The sequence below is a fragment of the Sander vitreus genome, chromosome 3 (assembly GCF_031162955.1).
Source record: "Sander vitreus isolate 19-12246 chromosome 3, sanVit1, whole genome shotgun sequence".
Classification (NCBI taxonomy): domain Eukaryota; kingdom Metazoa; phylum Chordata; class Actinopteri; order Perciformes; family Percidae; genus Sander; species Sander vitreus.
Genome location: NC_135857.1, coordinates 1331053 through 1348812, shown reverse-complemented (window position 1 = coordinate 1348812; position 17760 = coordinate 1331053). Strand labels below are relative to the sequence as shown.

Sequence of the window (17760 nt, the reverse complement as noted above, 5' to 3'; positions counted from 1 at the left end):
GATTATTTTCTCGATTAATCGATTAGTTAGTCTATAAGATGACATCCTCACGTCTTGTTTTGTCCACAACTCAAAGATGTTCAGTTTACTGTCACAGAGAGAAGAGACTACAAACTTCTCTTTATTACATTCCTTTATGAAACACTTAAAATGTATTTTTGATTTTGTATGTCCACATTTGTGAATGTCCTTTGTTTGTGGTTTTTATATAAGCCGTTACAGGTTTCTACCACACACTCACATGTATTTTTGTATTTCTTCAATGTAATTTGTATTTTATGTTATGTGAAACAAATAAACTAAACTAAATATTATATTCACATTTAAGGAGATAGAATCAGAAAATCTGTCCCCCCCCTTCCCTATAAAAAATAACTCAAATCGATTATCAAAACAGTTGCCGATTAATTTAACAGTTAATAACTAATCCATTAATTGATGAATCTCTGCAGCTCTAGTGTTACATGTTTGCTGTTGCACTCATGTACTGACCCTTGCGTATGCCTGCGTAGCTGCTGGAGAGGCCATTCCTCTTCTTTCGGTGTCGGTACAGCCAGATGCTGAAGACCATGAGGATGATCCAGCACGCAGCTCCTATGCCTGCTATAAAGGCCGGCTGCTTGACCACATCGGAGATCTGTTGGGACAGGGGGTTCTCCTGGATCTCGTCCCCTGTCATTCGCCCAGACGCATCTGAGGAGGGGGAATGGAGGAAAGATTGGAGGAAATGTGAGAGCAGGATTAGAAAGAATAAAAAAAAAGGTCGGAAATTGGGAAAGAAATGTTTAAAACTCAAACCAAGTGGAAAAGCCTGAAATATGGAAAATGTATTTTAAATAAATGGAGACAGTACATAAACATGAACATTCTTCTTCCTGATGCAAACAAAGATTCTTCCTCTCAGCAGGTGTGTGCACTATGAGGCTACATTGTGGAAATGGAGTTGGTTCTCTCTATTTTTCAAAAGGCTTTCATCGCAAATCCCAGTCAACAATGGCAGGTGAGCAGACGAAAGCAGCCACACAAGCCCAATGGAGCCGGGTAGGAAAGCACAGAAAGGCTTCCTTTACACCGAGCAATGGTGGTTTCATAATTATATAAATAAATCCAATGAGATCATCGTCAAATGCAGACACCACAGTAATTAGCAAAATCAGGTGCATCTGTGAAAAGATGAGGTGTGAATGCCTTGAAGCCGTTTCTACTGTGAAGTGCACTGGAAAGGCACCGTCTGCACGGCTGCTCACAACAACCTGCTCCCGGTCTGTTTTTCTCATCTGTCTATTCTCTCTGTGCTTTTCCCTCATGCGTGATACATGAAAGACTTCTCCAGGCTGCCCCAACCCCCGCCATTCTGAAATTTCTTTATGTTCGTGTTACTTTGTCTTCATCTCTTTTGCTCAAGTCTTTCATGTTGCAGCCACTCTACTCGACCAACTCTCTAAGCCAGAGGCAAAAACACTTCCCCGATGAAACCAGCTCCCTGCCTTAACCCCTCCGTATCCCTCTCTCTCAGTCACTTGGTCCGTGTCTCTTCTCACTTCTCTGTCTCCTCAATTTGTGGCTCTGTCTGGCAGAGTGAACCGAGCATGCCAATGTGACTAAGCAGCCCACAAGGGACTGTCCAGGTATCTAGGCTGGGATAACGCATAAAAGCTCAGAGTGTGACAAATGCATTTGGGTGAAGCGCTGGTCCCAGAGGCACATTGTTCCACTCCAGTGTTGGAACATGACAACAATCACCACAGGAACTCTTAAAGGGAGAGAAATTATATCAGCCACAGCCGATGCTTCTTCATGCCCATCCCAGCCCACTCAATCACAAATTTAAAACCAGATGGAGTTTTCTCTCGCTGTCTCTCTGTCTCTCTCTCTGCCTCATCCTGCTATTCATGTATTTTCCATCCTTCTCCTGAGTGGGCCAGCTCAGAGCTTTGGGGGAATAAAAAATGACAAAACATCTCAAAATATCTGTTCGTCTAGACTAAAAGGACAAAAAACAAGAAATAAATTATAACTAGCCCCATTGCAGTCTGCGCTGTGTTTCTTAACATTAATAACATGTCATGCCTGAGCTCAGAGTGCAGGATTCATTATTGCCTTTTTGTTTGAAGCCAAGCAGAGGCAGAAAAACATTGCATCCCTGACTGGAGAGCAGAGCAGGGTGGGGCAGCCAGCTCAACAGCTGCCACGCAAGAATTGAATGTGCCGGCGTTGATCACACTGCCAGCTACTGTAGCTAAAAGCCATTGCAGTGCTGAAAAACTGTGAAAATGATTTGTCATTCAAACTCAGCATACTCTTCAGTGGCAAGTTTGATGATGTTTGTCTAACAGTAATCACTTCAATTACAGTTTGTAAGCATTGCTGTTGATGAAGAAAGGAAAAACAGGCAAAGGCTTGAACATGTCCGTTACTGCAAAGAAAGGAATTGCATAATTGTCTGTTTACTTGGCAGAAAGTCGTATTACTGAAAAGCTCTTGATTTGAAATGACTGGATTAATGCCACAACTATTTGTCAGATGACTGAGTTTCATTCTTTTTGAAAGGATAGCCAGAGGACAAACACATTGAAACACAGCAAATGTATCCACTGGAGGAAAAACAAAATAATGATATAACCTCCTGTGAGAGAGAACTTAAAGGTTGTTTCTACCCACCCAGCTGGAAGAAGGTGATATCGCTCTTGACCCCGGGACCCGCCCCGGTGCTGGCTGCTACCTCCACACTGTAGCGGATCCCTGGGGCCAGACTGGGAATCAGCACGGATAAGGTTGAGCCGTCAACTGTACGGTTGATGTGGTACCTGCTCTCATTCCCCAAGCACCAAATCTGCCATAACAGAGACAAAGAGAAAGTGGAGATTGAGGCAATGTTATGAGGGTTTCGTGACAACATTCAGTTTGGAAGCTGCCACCAACCTGTGTCCTTATAATTGGTTAGTGCTGCTACATTTCAGCGCACCGCACGGATTGTGTTACATCTCTGAAGCAGGAAAACATTTTACGAAATGGCTTGATGTTTTACAGGCTGTGCTCAACACAGGGCCAGTATTAGCTGAGGTAGCCATAACACGTCTCAGTGTAGCCATGGAAAACAAATGGGGATCAGTAATCACCCCCATAACCCAATTTCAGCAGAAGCTAAGTGCTGTCACTCCCAGGAACGAGAGCGGACTCAAACCAGGGCCACAAAGAGAAGTATACATTCCCCTCAGCATGAGGCCTGGAGACCCCCACATCCTGAACCCCTGACATTCTGCTTTCTTTACCCCCCCCACACACACACACACACACCACCACCACCACCTCCCACCAGTTAACCAGGTTAACATACACCCTTGCTAGGGTATACTATGTAGGCTGTACTACACGTGTGCATGTGCGTGTGTTTGAACTACAAAGCCCTGACATTTTCTGTGTATCTTTAAAATTGTGCTGAGTGGAAGAGCCGCTAGGGACCGGGCTCGGTAATGAGCAGGGAACGGTCTCGAGCTGGACTTAAAAACCATGAAATTACTCTAAAGACTATCACCAGAAAACCTTTACCTGGAAAATTAACAGTGGCTTAACTTTTTCACTGCTCTGCCTCATCTCCCCCTCCACCACTAACCTATATTCCCTGTGATGCAAAAAAGGTTTTCCAATTAAAATACAGGACTTCCACGGCATAAGCTATGAGTGGACAGCTATGTGCAAAGTGAGGTCATCACAAAAAGGAGCATACAATATCAAGTAAGGAAGAGGAAAAGGATTTACATGTTCCAAAATTCATAGCAGACCAAAAAAATTAATAGAGGTCTGTCTCTTCATTGTTATGTCCTTGGTCATTACTACAGCTTGCTGTCCTCCTCTTTAATACCTACACCGTTATCTACCTTTACATGGATGTCTCTACTAAATCTTTTAATGCCTGCAGTATAGTTACTTTTTATGTAGTCTGTAGAATACTTCTAATTATTATTAGTAACAGTACAAATAAATAGTTAAAATACACTATTTGTATGGTAAATGTCATGGAAGGCTAAAGATTTGATCTCCACTAAACACACAATGATATGTAATCACCAGTTAAGGCCTCACTACTATTAGAGGAAAAAATAAACCTATCAATAATTTAGGGCTGCAACTAACGATTATTGTCATTGTCGATTAATCTGTTAATTATTATTTCCATTACTTGATTAGTTGTTTGGTCTACAAAATGTCAGCAAATGGTGAAACATTTCGATTTGTGTTTCCCAAAGATGACGTCCTTAAATATATGTTTTGTCCACAACTCAAAGAAATAAAGAAGAACATTTAAAAAGCTGGAATCAGAGATATTTTCTTTAAAATTACTCAAAACTGATTAATCAATTATCAGTTAGCAATTCATTTAATAGTTGGCAACTCTATCTTTTAATCTCTGCAGCTTAATCACTACCATTCACCTTTGGAACGCCACAAGATGTATGAGCCCACCATCTCCACCAGATGGGTCTGTTTCACAACAGTTTCCACCAGCTTCTCTGCTTCAGATTCCTTTCCTCTCTCTTCTCGGTCATCACACAGAGCACCGAGGAGTATACAAAGGTGTGCCTCGACCAGGAATTCATTACCTTTCCATGTCTGTGCATTGTCTCTTTCTCTGTTATCTGCGCTGTCTGGATTCCTGTTTGTGTCTCCTTTGTGTTTCTCTACAATACGAGTCCCACTTGCTCAGACCTGAGGTAGCTGCTGGCTGTTTGGTTTTTTTTGTTACCTTGTACTCCTGGACCACCCCATTCTGCTCCTCTTCTGGAGGGGGTTGCCAGGAGACCATGATGGCGGTCCCATTGTCCCCGCTCTCCGCCACTGTAACCTCACGAGGAGGGGCACTGGGAGCTGAGGGGGGTAGACAAAAGATTAGAAAAACACACCTTCATACATGAGACTTGAGAGATTTTTTTCCTAACTGCATGCAGTCTCTCCCTGTCTCCCCTCAACCCAGTTAGCTGTCAGAATCTCTGCGCGAGACTGAAGCTGAGGTGAGAACAAAGCACTAATAATCAAAAAGACAATGCTTTTATTTGATGTTATTATATGAAGTGCTTTTGTGGGTAAACAAAAGCAAATACGTGTTTACTCAAAACCACAGAGGGAGTGGTGATAGCATATGTATGGTGGTGTGTGAACGCCAACCTGCGGTCCAACGGTAATTAAACTGAAATAATTATGAATGCAACATAAAAAGACGTAATCACAGTTTGACTGAGTGTTATAAAAAAAACAGGCATTTTTTTTACAAACATTATGTTTAGAGCTCCGAAAACAATTATCCAAAAAATTAGGAACAAAGCTGAAACCAGCAGAAAAAAGATCAAAACACTCCCACACATGCAACACACAGACACTTTCTAGTAAACACTCACATTTCTCTTAACTGTTCGCTACAGATTAGAATTTGCAGTTGGGTTTCAACCAAACCTCATGAGACTGCCACAACCACACCCTATGAGAAATTAGTATAACACTGGCACTGGAGTGTTGTATATGGGTTTCCATAGGGCCTTTTAAAGAGCTGAACATCCACCCTAGCATGCTTGAATACACCACATTTGATAATGCTGCCCTCACTGCCTGTTGTGAACAGCTGTTGTATGCTCTCACACATGCAAGCTGTGCATATAAAATTGTGTAAACATGAAAACATGCATGCACCCATGCAAGCACCACAGAAAACGCGCACACATTCACATCGCCCCCACCTTCCTCCAGCGTCTTGCCAATTTTGACATCACTGTCTGTTCCCTGGAATTCATTGAAGAAGGGGCGGACTTTGAATTCATATGTGACCCCCTTACGGAGCTGTGGCACAACAGCGCTGTCTTCCCCAGGGATGCGCACCTCGAACACAGCCCATTCGATCCTCTGCAGCCCCTCCGGTGAAGGCCTATACATCACCTTGTAGCCCTGGATGTACTGGGACTGCTGCTCCACCTTGTGAATGGCACGGCAACACGGAGACAAACGATGGTCAGCTTGACTTGATTAGACAGTTCACAGTGGAAAATGATACAGTAATCTAATAGATGGTAGCATTACTGGACAGCTCATGGATTTGTGCAACTGATACGCCAGGCGCTGGATGGAACGGGGTGCTAACTCATCACATCACCCCTCTGTTTATCCATCCACATCTACATCTCTCTTTTTGAATGTCTGTCTATGCGCCATTTGGAGCAGCAGCGATTTGTGCAAACCGCAGTATGAGGTCATTGGCCAGAGGTTCCTCTAAGTCTGGAGCTGGTTAAACAGGGCCCCGGCTCCCAGAACAGCCTGTCTCATCCTGTCCTGCTCTCCAGTGTACTGACTGGCTGCTGAAGTCAAGGAAGAGGGGGAAAGTGGATATTTATACAGAGTACCACAAGTTGAGAATGCAGAAAGTTTAACAGCATCTGATGTAGCTAAATAAAGCAAATAAATGTGATTGTAATTATTTTAATCTGGGAATAACTAAAGTTGCTTTGTGATCCAGCATGGTTGGGGAAAAGAATAACTGCTAACCTGAATTCTAATATCGCTACGACTCCCTGTGGAAGGCAAGCAGCACTGGCTTGTAAAGATTTTAGTGATTTCTTTACCCCCCGTAAAATATGCTGCCGGCTCAGGTGGTCTTCATTAGCCTGAAAACTGTGCAACCATTTACCACAACACAAAGGAAAATGTAAAACCAAGAAACTCCACATTGGGAATAGATTTTACTGCGCAAAACAAGGAAACCGTGGCGCTTAACTATACTGTCAGTCTCCCTCATGTCATGTGTTTTTTGGAACATTCCAAGGAGACAGGGTAAATGGGCAGTAATGTTTTAAATCAGTCTTGACATGTCAGTATCCTTTTTTATGTTTCCTCAGTCCCATTCATCACTCACTATGGCACTTCATAATACCTGGGAATGCTGGGGTGGCCTTATGTCAAAAGGCAAAACAGGGACTGTTCTTACCTTTCAGTGAGTCATGGCACAGACTAATATCTACTATGTAAGGTGGACAGTATAGCTATATTGTCTCATTATCTAAAGAAACATACATTAACCAGATCAATTGCAGATGGACATTAGTACTTCATATTTAGCTTGTACCAGCAAAGAAAAGCCACCATAAGCTCGTACTTCTACGTCTTCCTCTCCCACCTATCGGTTTTAACATCTGTAAGCCATTTCCACTTAAGAGCATGAGTTGGCTGCCTCTTCCTTCTCACTTGTATTATTTTAACAGCCGTCAAGTGTTTTCAATCTGAGAGGGCACAGGCTGGCACACCACACACTGCTTTACGGTGCGACAAGGCCTGCAGAAGGCTGGGCTCTGTACACTGCTTTTTGGGCAGTTGAGCAGTCCACTGTGGGCGAAACTGCAGATTTTTGGTCACTGGCCAGTCGACCACTTCAAGCTCATGCCAGATGGACACTAAGAACAAGCTGCTCTCTGCTGTGTCCTTCCTCTGTAGGGTGCGAGGACATTAGCGCATTCGCTCGGCTGAGTGGCCTGACAAATTGACCATGGGCATATCACTAAACTAACCTTGGAGCTTTGGTGACCAGCTATAGCAATGATCCATATGGCAATCTGTAGCTGGCTGCAGCTGGCTAAAGAAAAAGAAGTGACAATAGAGCATTCGTGGAGAGAATTATACTCACTGTCCACTGCACCCTGACAGAGGAGGAGGAGAGAATGGTGGGGTTGTGCAGGTGGATGACCACATCTCCCAACTCCCTTTGGATCTGACGATGGTCCACACCCTGACTGGTGGGAGGGATATCTGTATGCAAAAGCATTAACACATTAAAAACCAATCAACTTATCTAGAGCTGCAAAGATTAATTGATTAGTTGTCAACTGTTAAATTAATTGTCTATTGTCTAACTATTTTGATAATCAGTTTGAGTTCTTTTTTATGAAAAAAAAATTCTCAGATTCCAGCTTCTTAAATGCAATATTTTCTACTTTCTTCACTCCTCTGTCACAGCAAACTGAATATCGTTGAGTTGTGGACAAAACAAGACATTTAGGGACGTCATCTTGAGTGTTGGAAATCAGTGACCGACATTTTTCACCATTCTCTGACATTTTATAGACCAAAATACTAATCGATTAATCGAGGAAATAATCAACAGATTAATCAACAATGAAAATAATCGTTAGTTGAAGCCCAACTCTTGTCTTAAACCCAGAAAAACCATAACACTGCTGTACTGTATATCAAATTCATATTGGTAAGAAGGCAGTTCTCACCTTGTGTTTTCACAGCTTCAGTGATAGGACTGGGATCACTCAGCCCATAGGCATTAGCTGCCCGTACTAAGAAGAGGTAGACTGCACTGGGCTTTAAGCCCTTCAGAACAAATGACTCAGTTTTCACATGCTCTGCCAAGGTCTGCCAGCTGCTCCCTGATGCATGGCTGTGGACACACAACAGAACAAAATAACCTTTAAAAGATTGTATTAAGCCATGCAGTTATTTTGTTTATTGATCTTTACTGATTAGTCTTACCTGAAGGCCTCTATTATATAGGAAGTGGGTGTGGCTCCGGCATTAAGGTTAGGTCTCCAGGAAAGGGCGACAGAGGTGCGGGTAACGTCAGTGACCTCAGGTTTGGAAGGGGCACTGGGGATCAGGTTTGGGTCAGTAGGTCTGTTTGGCTGGACTGGGACTCCAAATTCTTAATGTAGAACAGACAGAAGGTAAGAAACAGAGAGAATGTAGTTTAATGCTATTTCCCAGTAAACAAAAGGCATGTAATATATCCAACCTTAAATATCACTCTTATTTGACTTGCTCTTTAATATCTAGAATATGATATGGCAGTCAATGGATTCAAATATTTAATTGGGATTAATCACATGATTGTCCATAGTTAACTTGCTTTTTTTTGTTTTAAATGTACTTTAAAAGGTTTTTTTTTTGTTTTTATCATCTTATCAACATGGGCGCAGACACATTTGCTTTATGCAACTGTTTACTATTATTGCAACAATCCAAAACAATGAACAATACTGTCTAGAATATTCTCCAGAGTAACCTCAATGCTCAAAAAATGCATAAAATGGCAAACTCAAGCCCATCAAGCCACAACATATATATTACTATGTAGTAATGTACATATTTACATTACTAGGTAATATAACCCAATGTAGTGAACTCCAAACTTAAAGCAACTCTAAAGAAATTTTCCCGCTTCGGTCCCGCTACAGGTTGGAAGTGGAATTGTCCATTACATTACATTGTCCAGTTCATTCGAACTACAGATCAGCTGTCACTACCCAATGTGAGTCGAGTGCAGATGTGAGTTGCGCAAGCGTCACTTTGCGACAGGTCTTGGAGCTTTGCAAAGGACGACTTGTAAAGGCTTATTTCAAGTTATACAGATATATAACGTTTGCCAGGTTATTCTTTGTGAGAAAACAACACTATGTTTGTTTGTGATCCTCGCTAGAGGCTAAGGTAGCCTACAAGAACCTGCTAACGAGAGACTTCGGTAATGTCAAGACAATAAAAATGGACCTACATAACGAAGTTGGTTTACTGCTGGCTACAAGTTAGCAATCAAACACAACAAAGGCTGTCACTTGAATGGCGTTTTGAACTAACGTTAGCAATCAAACCATCATAGATAGCTAAAACGTTTGCCGGATCCCTTGGCGTTATGCCGTAAACCGTTTAAATCTGAGCATGCGCAACGCACATCTGCACTCGACTCACATCGGGTAGTGCCACAGCTAGTGAACTTTTTTTTTTGCAGGATGGTAGGGGAAGAACCCGCCCTACTCTCCCTCTGAATGGCTAGTACTCGTTGCCTGCTCTGGTTGGGTTGGTTAGATTTAGGCAAGAGGCATGGACTGTATATAAGAATGGATCAACAGATCCCGTTGCTCTGGACGGAGACCAGTGAAGGATATTAGAAGCACTTTTCTGGTGAGCACTGAGCGTTACTTGGCAGCCTCCAACTGAGAGAGACGACGTAGATGTGACATGAGCAACCTGAAAATGCTAGTTAACATTAGTAATTAAACTTGCTTAAACAGCTAATGTAAGTCGAAACTGCCTGCGACCTTCTCCTGTACTATATGGTAACTCCTCTACTACGAGACAGTAAGTCCTGTGGTTATGACACAATAGTTAGCCTATTTTTACAAAAATGTCCGCTACGGAGCCATAACGTGAGCTACAAGGTAATGGAGCCTTTTATACATTGTCGTGTTTCTTTAGAAATAAACAACGGACAAATAGAGTCTTTAAACGCTTCAGATGTAAAGTTATTCGCTGTCAAAGTGACGTCAAAGTGAATGGCAGTCAATGGGATGCTAACGGGGGGTGAGTGCCTGTTAGCATCAAAATGGCGCCATAGGTGGTAAGCGTTGTGAGGAGAAGCTTACTCCCTTGGCAAGAGGAGGGTTAGGTTTAGGCAAGAGGAGTGGGAATGGTTATGGTTAGGGTAAGAATGTCAGGGCGAGCCAATCAGGGATGAGTCTTCCCCTACCATCCTGCAAGCCGGGAGTGCATGAGACGGGAGGTCTCCAGGCTGCAGTCATACCCGACTCACCCGTTTATATACTGTCTATGGACTCACCCGATCTGGCAAACTTGCATAATGTAATGAAATGGACAATTCTGCTTCCAACCTGTAGCGGGACCGACGCGGGAAAAGTTCTTTAGTGTTGCTTTAACTAAACATCCCATTTTTAAAGCAGCTCTCAACACAAAACAATAGACCTCGTGCATTAAAGCAACAGACACAGCTAACTGTAACGATGTAATGTAATAGCGTTTAACCTCACATGTGGGGAAAATAAGGCTCACAAAAACACCCCCTTCTACGAAGCGGGATCAAAACAGGGTGATAAGACACATTCAAAGAAACAATAACTAAAGTGTGAGAGAAACCGTGATGGCTCGGTGGAGGCTATGTGCGTCATGTCACATCAGTGGTCGGTGTGGTGTGCTGAATTTATGTGTCATGTCCAACTGTCTGGCTACTTGCAGAAAGTGCTCGGCGCACGCATTGACAAAATGCCTGTCCACTATTTAATCAACAGTCAAAACATGCGACCGAAGTTCCCACTGTGTGTCAAAATAATGTGCTGTGACCTCGAGGTAACTGTAATTAATATAATACTGAGAGAAATCTCCCGCGAGTGCAGTGCATGGATGTATCAAAGCCGGTCTACGGAAAGCCGTTCCACTCCCAATTCAGCCTCATTGTACCGAATTTGGTTGCAGTTCCACCAGAGTTCCACTGGGGGTGATCACGGTCCAGTGCTAAATGAATGGGAGTCTATGGAGCTAGACGGCTAAATTAGTCTCTTTCGCCTGATTGTCGTTGAGAAATCTCAGATTTGATTGTAGTTTTTGCAAGTTCAACATGGATTATAGGTCAAAAGTTGAATGAACGAGTACTTATGTCCTTTTGATTTCTTACAGGTTGAGTTGTTGTTTCCCATAACTCGCTAGCATTCTGCTAATGAATGCTGATTGGTCAGTGAAGGACTGATTACGATCGGAGATCCCGCTTGACGGCATCCAAAGTGGAACCAGAATGTCAGAGTGAATATTTCAGTGTGGTCTTTAAAACATTAGCAAACCTCTTTCTAGCACGTGTATTAACAGGGAGAGTCTAACCTGTCAGCTGTGTTGTATTAACAGGGAGAGCCTAACCTGTCAGCTGTGTTGTATTAACAGAGAGAGTCTAACCTGTCAGCTGTGTTGTATTAACAGGGAGAGCCTAACCTGTCAGCTGTGTTGTATTAACAGAGAGAGTCTAACCTGTCAGCTGTGTTGTATTAACAGAGAGAGTCTAACCTGTCAGCTGTGTTGTATTGACAGAGAGCCTAACCTGTCAGCTGTGTTGTATTTACAGGGAGAGTCTAACCTGTCAGCTGTGTTGTATTAACAGGGAGAGTCTAACCTGTCAGCTGTGTTGTATTAACAGGGAGAGCCTAACCTGTCAGCTGTGGTGTATTAACAGAGAGAGTCTAACCTGTCAGCTGTGGTGTATTAACAGAGAGAGTCTAACCTGTCAGCTGTGTTGTATTAACAGAGAGAGTCTAACCTGTCAGCTGTGTTGTATTAACAGAGAGAGTCTAACCTGTCAGCCGTGCTGTATTAACAGGGAGAGTCTAACCTGTCAGCTGTGTTGTATTAACAGAGAGAGTCTAACCTGTCAGCTGTGTTGTATTAACAGGGAAAGTCTAACCTGTCAGCTGTGTTGTATTAACAGAGAGAGTCTAACCTGTCAGCTGTGTTGTATTAACAGGGAGAGCCTAACCTGTCAGCTGTGTTGTATTAACAGGGAGAGTCTAACCTGTCAGCTGTGGTGTATTAACAGAGAGAGTCTAACCTGTCAGCCGTGTTGTATTAACAGAGAGAGTCTAACCTGTCAGCTGTGTTGTATTAACAGAGAGCCTAACCTGTCAGCTGTGTTGTATTAACAGAGAGAGTCTAACCTGTCAGCTGTGTTGTCGATGCCTCGAGAGAACAAAGGAAGCGACTTAGAGCTTGCAGTAAAGCAGTATCTCTAGCCGTATATGTGTATGACGTCATTGACATTTTAAAAGGCTTTTTAGAACAAAAAAGCCACTTTAAAAATAATCTAACACCCAGCAGTGTGTATTTTCTTAGCCTCCCCTTTCGAATGCAACATTTAAATTACTAGACAAAAAATTATATGCTGAGAAAAGTGGATGTTGAGGGGTATAGCTCCATAGTCCCATTCATTCTGCACTGGCCTGTGAGCGCCCCCTATATGGAACTCTGGTGTAACTGCAACCAGTTCAGAAGCCGGAAGTAACGAGAGAGTGGAACTTCTTCCCTTATTAGAAATTTTTTGGATGTATTAAGAGAACGCAGCGCTGTTGCATCGCTTCCTGAATGATTTCCCCAACTACGGATCGGGCCGAGGGACCAGATTTACAGAACGCGCATGCGTCAAATAATTGCGCTGAAAGGAATTTGCGTTAAGTCGTTATCATCGCGTTAATTTTGACAGCCCTAAACATTTGTATGTGTTAGAAAACTCCTACTGAATGACACTAAACCTCAGTATTGGATAAGTCTTACCGTGGACCTCTAAGTAGGCTTTCCAGGAGGCCTCTCCACTGGGTGTGGAGGCGATGCAGGTGTAGGTTCCAGTGTCACCAAGCTGGAGGAGAATAAAAGGGAATATTTGGTTAAATGGAAACTATTCAAATTTGTGCCACAGTTTCCTGAAATAGTAGTAGTCTCTTTCCCTCTTTCTGCCTCTTGCTATCTCGTCCCCACCATCACTGCTCTGCTTATTGACATTCTGCTGGAGTCTGTAGCAGGCAGCTGTCATTGCCTGATAATCTCAATACCACCTTTTCATTGCAGAAACTGGGGGAAAGCAGCTGGAAAGGCCAAGTGGCAGACCATTCCTAGTCAAATGGAAAAGATTTTCACAGGATCATAGACTAATTGGAGATCTTTTTCTCACTCTACCATCCCCCTGGGTACCAAACACGGAAGCGACTACTCTGTGTGCAACAGATGTGGTGAAAAGCTGTACTGAAGATATATGGTATATGGTATCTGTTGAGTTTTTGAGATGGCTAGCTGACAGGCTAATCAACAAAACATAACCCTGTTGGTAAAAGTATATAGTATATTTTCACTCTGTTGCATTTTTAAAATATGTCTACTATGTCAACTGCAGTCAAAGTCGTAGTAGGTAAGACAAAATCATTCTGTTGTAATGTGCTGGTGATGCATAGTACGCTAAGGGCGTGTACACAAAACAGAATGAGATAAATTGTTTAAATAACTGAGCGTGAACCTGTCGGGCCAATGACCCTCAAGGTGTATATTTTTTTGTCTGGCAGGTAAGAACATTTATTAACACTCAAAAACAATAACACTCACACGCCCACATTAGTAAAATAAATTACCTCACGCATCAAAAACATCTTCATTAAAATGTTGTCAGGGAGAAATGACAAATTTATTAATGTAAAGTGCCTGCGGAGGTTACTCGGCTACAGCAGGAGAGGGGTTCAGACGCAGCCTCTTCTGCCTGGCGGCCCAATCATACTGCAATCATGTCACCACAAGACATGCCAGCATTCATCAGAACACCGCAAACTGACATGAACTCTGAGCCTGTGACGCCTCCATCTGGAAGACACGTCAGCACCCCCTACTTGTCTCTCCCATAGAGTGCGTCCAGCATCACGCAGCTTGCCATCTGATCACACACACACACACACACACACACACACACACACACACACACACACACATACACATATGTGCTCATACACAAAATTACTTGCTTGCTGACTGACAGGAACTGCAGACTGTTCGACTTCACAGACTCCATTTCAAACCCACGACAACTGACTGACAGTCCACTGAGGGCTGGTTGCTGGCAGGGAACACATGCTTTATTTACCAACCAGCGGGGGTTAGCGCAGCACATTATGGACAACTTTGAAGTTTATATGAATTCGGATTAAGACATAAAAGGCAGCCTAATAAAAAATCTTGAATAAAAATACAATTATATTTCTATAGAAATAGAAATACAAGGTGAGTTTATACATACATAGTCAAATTACAAATGAACTCCAAATGCCACAGAACAGTCCTGGGTGCGGTGTACTTTGCTTGATGTTAAAAAGGGATCTAAGCATGTTTGTACATGTGAGCAGCAGGTGTCTTACCTTTGCATAGCGTATCTGCAACGCGCCCGTGTCCAGCTGTTTGACCCTGGAATCATGAGTGGACACCAAGACACCATCCTTCCTCCACAGGATGGTGGGGGTGGGGTTCCCTGTTGCCACACAGTTAAGGACCACTGTGCCGTCCACAGCTACTGACTGATTGGTTGGGCCCTGTCGAATAACTGGTGGAGGGCGGTCTGACACGACTGTGGAAGGAGAATGAGCAATTATGTGGAAAGGTGGAGGGAGAAAAACTGTGGCACAGGGACAGAAAGAACAGCAGATTCAGACAATTACATTCAGCTTGTGTGAGAAAACACACAAAAGGCAGAAGATCTGCCAAACAGCATGTAGCAATGTAAGCATGTGAAAACTGCAAAGGTAGTGGGAGAGGAATTACATCCAATTTTCAGAACTGGAAACAATTTTCTAATCATTCAGCAGCAGGAGTCGAACTTAGCCAAATAAAAGCAGTGTAATTAAAACAAAACAGCCTCAGATACTTCAGGCTTCTCGCTGCAGCTCTAACAGACGCTTGGCACTACCCATATCAATGCTAGCAGCCAACAATCCCTGGCCCATCCCCTAGCCATAAAACACAAAACAAGGGGAAAAATGCATAAAAACACATCTAGCCAGAACAGACAATGTTATCAGCATGAGGACGTTTAAACTCCTCCTCCCTGCCTCACAGCATGTGAACCCTGGGTGTTCAACCAGTACACACAAACAACAGAGACAGAGACAGAAAGCATGTATTTGACAGAAAGAAAAGGCAGTCATGTGCAGCGAAAAGAGGGGAAGAGGAGGCAAAGGGAGAAGAGATGTGGGGGAAACTTTAATTAGATGCACCCGATCATTTCTTCATTTTTATTTTATCTCTACTGCGTGCGATTCATCATGTTCCTGCTATAGGTTGTCTGCCTCCCTCTGATTATTATTATCATTTACATCACTATTGATGACCATTGCTGTCAGCCCCACTGATTTACTAGCAACTTACATTCAGTTAGGAGCAATCAAATTAATACCTAACACAGTGTAAAGGCAACACATAATGATGTACGTATGTGTGCAGAGATCCTCAGAACCATGCTGCGGTGTAATCTCTTGGCCGCTTTGTCTTTGCTTTTGTGCCGGGGATGGTGCAATTACTAAAACATTGTCAGCATGACCTGTAATTACCAGATCTGCCTGCGGAGAAGTGGTGGCCTCAGAGCGGCCTGCTCACTTTAATAACTGTTATTATTATCCAGAGAGCATGGCAGAATAAGAGAGAGAAGAGGACCATAACATTGTAGGCCCTGAAATGAAGAGGGACATTTGGTAAATGAAGGGATGGATCTAGGTGTGTCATTGACAAAATAATAGCTGCCCAGATCTCTGTGGGAATAATGGAAAAGAAGCCAAGGTTAGTCCACCAGGCTGACAGGGATTGGCTAGCAGAGTAATTAGAGGACCCAATCCAGACCTCACCACACAGCCAGAGTCTTCCAACAGTAGACAGCAGCAAGCCAGCCATGGAATACCGAAGGAGACATCAGCCAGTGTGAAGCCATCGAAGCCAGATACTGAGCCACGGTCTGGGTGTACAGGCACCAGAGAGTCTCTACCTCTGACTGGAACACACTGAACAGGCCAGACCGAACCTCACAAACCTCAATTCGGATATTAATATGCTCTATGGCACAACCACAGCTTTTCAGATGAACAGCATTATCTTCATGAGCCAAAGATGATCTGAAATACCAATATTTATCCACTCAAGTTTTCTCTCAGTGTTCCTCTAATTCCCTCTGAGACTTTGCTGTATGCAGAAACTGTGTTTAAAAGAAGCTTGCTTACCATCTGTTATCTCTAGCAGAGCCTTAGTGAGGACACTGCCAGCAGTGTTAATGGCCTGGCAGCTGTAGTATCCCATGTCTGAGCGTTCAGCATCAGTGATGGTCAGGTCCCCAGACTGAGATACAGAAAATCGGCTGGAGGGTTGAGGAGGTTGGTAGGAGAAGAGCAGGTTCTGTAGGGGATGAACACAGGTCACATACAGTCAGACTTTTATTAAAGGGGTGATTGAATGATTATACAGGGTATTTTACACTGTTCCTTAAGGTCTCCTAATGGGGTATGTAACATTGGTTGGGCTGAAAATTGCCCGAATTCTATTTTATTAGGCCCTTAACTACCCTGTGAATATGGCCCTATTTGGAACAAGAGCTTTTCTTCCAAATATGGTATGCTCATGAATATTTAGATGAGCTGTGCGCTGATTGGTTTGAGCGAACCCCATAGAAACACATTGGAGATGAGACAGCAGGTCTCATAGTTCAGACACTGCAAAGTTATACATTGTTTGTCGGGCTATTTCGTTATTAAATTCACTTCTGAGACTTTTTTAAGCGAGAAATCAATGATATAAAGCTCAAATATGGGCCGTTTTACGAAAATGTATGGCTAATTGCAAATTTGGTAAGACGTGTTGGACTTTAGCTAGGAGCTCCATACAGTCTGATGAGAAAGCGGCAACCTCCATACCCAGTGAAAGTCACCGTTTCCCTGGGTACTGGACTACTGGAATACTCGGGGAGCTGGCTGGCTGCCAGCTGCCGGCATAACTAGAGTAGCTATATTTACAGTTTGAATTTCGTCACGCCACTTAGATTAAGAGATTGCTGGAGTAACAAGCTCGCTGACTGCGCTCTCACTCACACACACCAGCCATTTAGCAGGAAGAGAGGAGCTGCAGGCCCTGGAGCTCTGTCAGTACACACAGTCGGACAAAATTTGCAATTAGCCATCAATTTTCGTAAAAACGGCCCATATTTGACCTCTACATAGTTGATTTCTCGCATAAAAAAGTCTCAGAAGTGAATTAAGTGGTAAAATAGCAGATGAACAATGTATACAATTTATGAGATCTGCGTGACCTATTCAGAAGACTACCTGATCTCAGGTCAGTGGTGAAGCCTATGTAAATGTTTGGGCGTGACAAAGATAGAGACTAGAGCCAAATGAGGAGGAGCTGCCGAGTTGACGTCAACTAGGCGGCTTGTTGAGATTCGCCCGT

The 17760-nt window shown here is 43.2% G+C and overlaps 1 protein-coding gene across 1 annotated transcript in view; it reads right to left on the bottom strand.

Moving 5' to 3' along the window:
* Positions 1 to 17760, bottom strand: part of robo1 (roundabout, axon guidance receptor, homolog 1 (Drosophila)) — a 170841-nt gene that overhangs the window by 20497 nt on the left and 132584 nt on the right. Inside the window, exons 9-18 of the mRNA XM_078245597.1 lie at positions 16542 to 16713; positions 14697 to 14902; positions 13078 to 13159; positions 8515 to 8683; positions 8256 to 8422; positions 7661 to 7782; positions 5730 to 5961; positions 4745 to 4866; positions 2662 to 2833; positions 493 to 693 (exon numbers count right to left, since the gene is read on the bottom strand). Coding sequence (XP_078101723.1) covers positions 493 to 693; positions 2662 to 2833; positions 4745 to 4866; positions 5730 to 5961; positions 7661 to 7782; positions 8256 to 8422; positions 8515 to 8683; positions 13078 to 13159; positions 14697 to 14902; positions 16542 to 16713 — 1645 coding nt within the window. The remainder of the gene's footprint in view (positions 1 to 492; positions 694 to 2661; positions 2834 to 4744; positions 4867 to 5729; positions 5962 to 7660; positions 7783 to 8255; positions 8423 to 8514; positions 8684 to 13077; positions 13160 to 14696; positions 14903 to 16541; positions 16714 to 17760) is intronic.